This window comes from Rutidosis leptorrhynchoides, chromosome 3 (genome assembly GCF_046630445.1).
Source record: "Rutidosis leptorrhynchoides isolate AG116_Rl617_1_P2 chromosome 3, CSIRO_AGI_Rlap_v1, whole genome shotgun sequence".
Lineage (NCBI taxonomy): Eukaryota > Viridiplantae > Streptophyta > Magnoliopsida > Asterales > Asteraceae > Rutidosis > Rutidosis leptorrhynchoides.
The window spans coordinates 48599146-48607388 of NC_092335.1; the positions used below are offsets into that span (position 1 = coordinate 48599146).

The 8243-nt window shown below is 35.7% G+C and overlaps 2 protein-coding genes across 2 annotated transcripts; both read right to left on the reverse strand.

Moving 5' to 3' along the window:
* Positions 1-3133: 3133 nt before the first annotated feature.
* LOC139899954 (uncharacterized) lies at positions 3134-4027 on the reverse strand. Its single transcript, XM_071882776.1, has one exon. The coding sequence runs from the start codon at positions 4025-4027 to the stop codon at positions 3134-3136; it is 894 nt and encodes a 297-aa protein (XP_071738877.1).
* A 1333-nt stretch (positions 4028-5360) lies between these two features.
* Positions 5361-7988, reverse strand: LOC139896073 (zinc finger protein JACKDAW-like). The gene is made up of 3 exons (XM_071878653.1): positions 7441-7988; positions 6586-6985; positions 5361-6449 (listed from the first exon to the last, which is right to left on the reverse strand). The coding sequence occupies exons 1-3, from the start codon at positions 7598-7600 to the stop codon at positions 5546-5548; spliced, it is 1464 nt and encodes a 487-aa protein (XP_071734754.1). The 5' UTR covers positions 7601-7988; the 3' UTR covers positions 5361-5545.
* Between the last annotated feature and the right edge of the window lie 255 nt (positions 7989-8243).

Here is an 8243-nt window from a genome sequence, read left to right on the forward strand (position 1 = left end):
AAAAGAATTGTAAAGAACCCATGAACGTCGACCAAATTAACACCAAGATTTATTTCTACTTTATCTAGGAGCTGAGGTAGAAAAACAACTTTTTATTCTTATTATCTTTTAATTTATAGAAATTTAACTAAATAGTAAATAATGCGAAAAATCAGAAAGATGTGTCTAGGTAAAAGATAAACAACACACGACACCAATAAAAACAAAAAGAAATACAAAAAAGCATTCCATAGGTGAGATGAGAACGACTTTTTTTTGTACAGTCAATTTCCAACGCATGGTCCCACAACAATTCTTCTTTACCACATTTTTTTTTTTTAGAACGGCAGAAAAAATAAATAGAACTAGCAAGACGCTAGAAAAACATTACAAACAGTTCGTGGGATTTTGGAGCCACACGTTCCAATTAACCATCTTTTTCTTATATCTAGAATACAACCAATCAAAAGCATATAAAACAATATGGTCTAGGATGTGACTTTTCTTAAGCTTGGATGTGTTAAACACGGAGTCGTTCCTGAACTTCCATAGAGTCCAAAGGGTAGCAATACAAATACATTCCATGACAAGCTTGTGCAGAGGATTAGGAAAATTTGAAGCTAACCAGTTTCGAAGTTCTAACCCGTTCGACCATCTTGGTAACGAAAGACCAGTCCACGAAGAGATATAATTCCACACGTCGACAACAATATGGCACTTGAAGAATAAATGATCTGCTTCTTCAGTCGCGTGGTCACAATGGGCACAAGTTTGGTTCGGTAAATCCACCCCACGGGTCAAAAGACTTGCTTTAAGAGGAAGGCGATTTAGTAAAAAACGCCAAAAGAAAATAAGGACTTTTTTTGGAATCACCTTATTCCAGAACGTGGGACGAGCTACATCCGTCGAGCTTTTCAGAATGTTTCGAACCGAACGAACAGTAAAATAGCTGCTGCAAGATGAAGACCAACACCACTTATCGTCTTCGTTAGAACATTTTATAAGGGATAACATATCAGAGAGCAAGTTTAATTGAGACATCTCTATGCCACCACGAACCTCTCGCCTCCAATACCAAGACCAACCACTACCATTCCATCTTTCGGCAAAAGAACAGGAGTTGTTTGTGTCGAGAACAAATAGACGAGGGAAGGTATCACGTAAGATAACCCCATTATGCCATCGATCATTCCAAAAACTAGTGAGTTTCCCATTCCCGATTTTGATAGCCATAATATCTTCTTTAACAATCTGATTCACATGAAGAGAAACCAAGCAGTTATTAATTTTACTCCAACATCCAGTGCTCTGTCTTGTGATGATCGGGTGGAGACCATCGGTCTGTCTACCATGGATTGCTTCAATTATTTTCACCCATATACGCTTTTTTCATGCACATATCTCCATCTCCACTTGTAAAGAAGGGCCTTATTTTGAGATTCCAAGCTAATAACTCCAAGACCACCTTTTTCCTTTGATTTTAAGATATCGTCCCATTTTACCCAGTAAATTTTTCTCTCATTTAAATTACCACCCCAGAAGAAATTTGAACGGATAGATTCTAGCCGATTTATCACACTTTTAGGAGCTATAAAGAGTGAAAAGTAGTAAGTGCCAAGGGCCCCTAAAACGGAATTAACTAAAGTAAGGCGACCTCCAAAAGATAGAAGATTGACCTTCCATGAAGCAAGACGCTTCTCCACCTTTTCAATGATCGGGTTCCAATTTTTTATGAGACTCATGTTAGCACCAACCGGGATGCCCAAGAATTTAAAAGGGAACGAAGCTTGGGAGCAACCAATATTCGAAGAGACACGATCAAGCTCAGCGGCTGGGATACCGATTCCAAATAAATTTGATTTTTGCAAGTTTATACGCAAACCTGAAACAAAATAAAAGCAACCAAGCAAAGTTATAAGGTTATTAATGTTTGCATCGTTCCACTCTCCCACAAATAAAGCGTCGTCAGCAAAAAAACAATGAGAAAGGTAGCTGCCCACATCTCGTTTTCCTATAAAAATGCCTGAATAAAGGTTGGCATCAATCGCATCTTGGATGGCGACATGAAGACCTTCCATACCTATAATAAATAGGAAAGGAGAAAGCGGATCTCCTTGTCTTAGACCACGACCAATAAGAAATTCTTCTGTAGGAGACCCGTTTACAAGGATCGGGGCATATGAAGTAGAGAGGCAACCTTTTATCCACATAATCCATCTATTACCAAAACCAAGAAACAAGAGCATAGACAGGATATAGTCCCAACTAATAGAATCAAAAGCTTTTTCAAAGTCTACCTTAAGAAGCATAGCTTTTTTCTTTTTACGCTTACACCAATCTACCGTCTCGTTAATAACTAAAGGACCGTCCAAAATCTGACGACCTCTAATGAAACCCGTTTGTTCCGGGCTAATGATGGTGTCAATCACAGAAGCTAGCCGGTTGGCAAGTAATTTTGCAATAATTTTATATTGAATCCCAATTAAGCTAATTGGACGGTAATCTTTAACGAACAAGGGAGAATCCATCTTCGGGGCTAAAGTGAAAAAGGAGGAGTTACACCCTTTTGGGATGTAGCCAGAGTTATAAAAGTTCTCAATGCAGCTAGCTATATCCATATTTAAGAGCTCCCAAAAATATTTTATAAATCGGAAAGAGAAGCTGTCCGGTCCTGGAGACTTATCATCACCGCAGTCCCATACGGCTTTTTTAATTTCAGAGGCTGAGAAGGGAACTTCCAGGCTAAATAATTGCTCAGGCTGTAATTTCTTGAGGTGGGGACTAGGTCTAACGATCTTTACACTCCCAACACGTTTGAACTTTTCTTTGAAGGAGTGGAGGAAGGCGTTTTTAACAGAGTCTGCAGCGGTCTCCCATATACCATTCGACATAATGCCCGGGACAGCAAGTTTCCTTCTTTTACGCTTGAGCGAAGAATGAAAAAAGGATGAGTTTTCATCGCCAAGAAGAACCCATTGTTTTTTGTTTTTTTGAGCTACATCCATCGTTTCCAGTTTCATCAAATCGGCCAGCCTCTTGACACATTGAATTCGATCAGCAGAGATGGAAAGGGAGTTACCACCGTTATCTAGTTGAGCTTCCAAATCATTGATACGAGAAGTGAGAGTACCAGTTTCAATTTTGTAGGCCCTTTTTACCCATGATTCCATGCTTTCAGATTAGCCTTGATGAACTTAAGCTTCTCTTTAAAGCGAATGAGAGGGTGTATTCCGGTTAATGAATTAGTATTGTCAAAGACAATACATGCATCCTTAACGACCGAATCAAAGCCATCTCTGTTAAACCACGAGTTGAAAAGTTTAAAGGGAGTGGGACCATAATCCGATTTATCAACTAAAAGCGTTATCGGACAATGATCGGACCACAAGTTTGGAAGAATTCTTCCCACCATGTTCGGCCATGAATCAAGGGTGTTGTTAGACATAAGTAAGCGATCCAACTTTGCTCTTTTATTACAGAACTTGTTTGATCGAGTAAACCTTCTACCACAAAGAGGGACTTCCACCAGGTTCGAATTAGAAATAAAATTGTTAAAATCTCCTGCTGTAAGAGGACAAAAGATAGAGCCCTCACGTTCATGAGCAGCCCGGACAACGTTAAAATCACCAAAAAGAATGAACTCTCCACTGTTGTTGCTCATATACGTAGAGAGATAGTCCCAGAGACGGTTCTTTTTTAAACGTTGTTGAGGTGCATAAATATTAATAAGGTAACAATTCGCCTCTCTACCTATTCTCTGGCCTTCAACAATAAGAACATTTTCAAAAGACAAAATTCTTTTCATAAAGAAACTTGTGTTATCCCAAATGGTAAGAATACCTCCTGATCTACCACGAGAACTAGAGCACGCTACTCCGAATTGAGAGTTTCCCCAAAAAGCTTTAACCACGAACATGTCAAGTTGTGTAAGTTTTGTTTCTTGAATTCCCAGTACAGTTATTTCATGTTCTTGACAAAGATTTTTCACCCATTTCTGCTTTTGTATAGATCTCACTCCTCCTCCAATATTTATTGATAATGTATTCATTACACGGTGTTGGCAACACCCATGCTCGATAGCATACATTTTAGGTCATTTTGGCATCCTTTCATGTCATATCCCAATGAGTTCCCGAACGAGATAAATTTGTCTAAATTTTCTAGTAATACAACATCAGATCGTATGGAAGAAGCAGAAGTAGCTTTGTTGTTATTGCCTGTGGAATCTGTAGATGGGGCGGCATCACCATGTGGGACTATGGGTTCATGATAACCGGGTGGTTTAGAAAGCGAGGTTGACACATTGGGTGAGGATTTCGTTTCTGCATCTTTTCTTTGAGAGTCGTTTACATTATTCAAGTCATTACACTCCTGATTTAGGTTCGGAGTAGGATCAGGTTTAGGCAAATTAAGCTGCTGATCGTCATTACAATTTAGGTTATTCTGTTTGGGGTCCAAATGGCAGAACGAATCCTGAACAAACTCACCTTCCTCTAAATCCTCCTGATCAGAGTCTGTATTATTCCCATTGTGCATAGAGAGCTCATCATCATTTGTGCCTCCTCATCATTTGTGCATCAGAGTCTGTCATGGACCACATTTTATTTTTCTCATTATATTTTTTAAAATTGGCCCAAAAAAAGGAGTAACTCAAGTATTTAAGCATACAATTCATTTCCATAAAGTTAAGCTCAAATTACTCTCCATCCAGTCCATGACATTTTCCTTAATCAGATAAGTATTAAACGAAGTACTTCAATTATCTCGAATCCACTTTTATTAAACATAATACAACTTCAATGAACACGAACACTAATAATGGGACAATCCAACATGTAACATGAACATTAGCTTATAGAATAGATAGAGTAATAAAATAAATTACTGAAGTTTTTGATTGATTAAATAATAAATTGAATTAAAAGTTAACATCTCAGATTAGCAATAAGATAGAAGTAATACATTTTTTTAATTCAAGAATAACCATAATACTAATCACATAATTATAAATTTTTTTATAAAAAGATTAATTAAACGTTGTAGGTGGTAAATTAGGGCTATACTCTTTGTTTTCTGGTTTTATGGATACAGATTTAGATATTAGCTATTGGTAATACTGAAATATTAAAAAACGATATCTTTTATGCGAACAGTTTGAATATTTTTACATTTTGAACTAAAAAAAAAAAAAAAAAAAAATTTGCTTGCAAATGATATACGGAGTAGTATCATTTTTAGTTTAATTGATAAATATCTTATTATTTGTATTTGTACAAGTTTCTTGTTTTATACAGTAATTAAAATTAAATTGAAGGCTAGCTCCTTGAGAGACTTATTTAATGATATATTGACTTGCACGTACTAGAGAGTAAAAAGTGGCTTTTTACGATCTTATTTGACATCCCCATGTCAATTAACAAAAACAAAGTGACATGTTTTTTCCTTATAAAGTGCAACAGCCTAACCATTGACAAAATCAAGTCTATAAATACATAATTACTATGCTACAACACACATAATGATAAGAAAAATACAAATTAATTAAACAACATAAGTAAGAATCAAATTAAATATTATTACTAGTAAATTGCCTCATTGATCCCATGGTTGAACCATAAGATGCAAACTTCATTAGATCTTGTTGCAACAATGGCCGGCCACCTTCTCCTGCCATCCCCAAGAAATCTCTTGTAAATCCGCTATCGATTCCACTAAAATTTCGATTCATCATCTTTAACGGCGCCATTGTTTCGTTTCTTGACATGATCATTTGTTGGTGGTCAAGATTACTCCCTTGAGGGCTTGAATTCGACGAATTGAAGTTCATCGCACTTGAGACTTGTAATTGAGGTAGAGAATTTATGTTGTTCGCCAAACTGACTCCAGTGTTTGATGTAGTAGAGGAAGAGTTCATGAGCCCGAAACTTGTCCCAAATATTGATGGGTTGCTTCTGGTTGAACCCATTTGAGCCGCTTTTTGAAGAAGCGCGGTTGCAGACATTGGACCACTAGTTTCGGTTTGATTGGTTTGGTTCATTGAATATAAAGAAGCTAGGGTTTCTTCTTTTAGACCTCCTTCTGGTGTTAAAGATAAACTTGGCATTTGGTTCGAGTTTGTAAAATTTGAACCATACACATTATTAACCATATCAACTAAACCTGACGCACTCGATGACACGTAAAGATTCGAATTCATACTCATTTGATCCATTGGAGAAATATTATTGAGGTGAGAATTCGCTTGGTCTAACCAAAGTGACAATCTTGGCTTGTTTTGATCACCAAAATCAGACCGAAAACTAGACCCAAATTGTGTGAACCCATGACTCATGAAATTAGGGTTGTTCATCGCGGATTCATTCACACCTTCATTTTTTAAACCAATATTAATCGGTGTCACCGAATTAAGTCTCACACTTTCTTCGGCCAACGCGTCACAAAAAGCGCGATGAGTTATGAAACTATCCTTCCTACACAAATATTGTGACACAAGTCATTAAAATGTAACACACCAATAATAAAAAAAAAACATGTCACTTTTAATGTCATATAATGCATTAAATTCCAAACATTTATTTCAAGATTTTGTAATCAACAAACACACACCTGGAGAAAAGTGTGCCACAGTCACATTTGTACTCTCTAGTACCACACGTCTTTGAATGAGCTTTCCAGTCAGATTGAACTGCATACTTCTTTGAACACTTTTCACACTTCCACTTTTTCTCACCATGTTTCCGGCTAAAATGTTTCTTTATTCCGGTCAGATCTCCGAGTGCTCGTGACGGATCATGGTGGACGCATGTTTTCTCCGGGCAAATGTAGACTTTCTTTTTTATTGGTTCTTTTGTGTTCCTTTGCTTCAACTTCCACGGTAAGTTGTGACCTCTACGATGAAGTTGTAAGTTTTGGTCTCTTTGAAACCCTTTGTTGCAGATTTCACATACAAATCTGTTTGTTGCCATTAGTGATTTTGGAGATAGTCGCATCACTTCAGCATCTGGATCTGCTTATATTTTATTCATAATTAGCAAGTTTAAATACAATTAGATTAATTTCATCCACACAAAAAACTTGTCGACACAAATTAGCTTAATTCTAGGACTTTAGTATGTAATCAAAGTGTAACTAATATGGATCCTAAACAACTTTGGATTAAATCATGGTTAGTTTTTGTTTGATCAACTTATGGATATTTACTACACGTGTCAATACCATCGTACTAAATTTGAGCTCAAAAAATCAAAATTACTAGTTTTATGAAAATAATTTAATTTATGTGTATTTAATTGTATGAAAAATAAATCATAAATAAATTCCAACGAGTAATATTTTTTTTATTCTATGTAATTAAGATATATTCGGAATTAAAAATTAAAAAACATGTGTGTTTGCATGTGGAAGGAATGAATAATAAGAGAAAAACACATCGAAGGTTAAGATAATTAAGTTGAATATTACCTGGGGTGCCTGGTAAGTTTCTCTTTTTCTTGAGATTAGTGATGGGTTTAGGGTTAGGATTAATTTGTTCATGATTAGAAGGTCGTTGTTGTTGTTGTTGAAGATGATGATGATATTGATCTTGAAGAGGAATAGGAAACATATTGTCACCAGTCATCATATCCACAAAAGTTTTTGTTCTTTTTTAGCTGAGATTAAGGTTTAATTAAAAGCTAGCTTTTGTTGTAATTTAGCAAACACACTTGATCAAGAACAAACAAGTAACTAGATCTTGAAAACAAATAAACTAGAAAACAAAAACAAAGTAAACACAACACAGGAACGGATTTGGTTTTATATATAAAATGAAACACCAACAAAACTAACTTCCAAGATAAGTATATGTGTTTATGGATATGTAGGATTGTTCCAAAAAAGAAGTAAGAAACAATTAACTTTAAAACACAAGCTGAAACAAGTAGATGAATTTAACTAAAACAAACAAAAAAAAACACAATATTAATCTAAAGAGAGAACTGGTGTTCCAGACAGAAAGAGATCTGTGGAGTTTACTTCTTAAAGATAGAATTTTTGTGTGTTTTTTTTTGGTGTTTTTGTCACTAATTAACAAAACACCAAAAACTGGAAAACCTCAATATATAAACAGAGAATATTTTCTACTCTCTCTCTTTAATGGATGCTAGCTAAGTTAATTTTGCTTATAACTTCTCTTGGTCTTTTATATCTTTTTATCTTTAGCCCTTATTTTCAAAATGGGTCAGCCATTGATTTGGCTATGTGGGCCCATCTTTCCTCTATATATC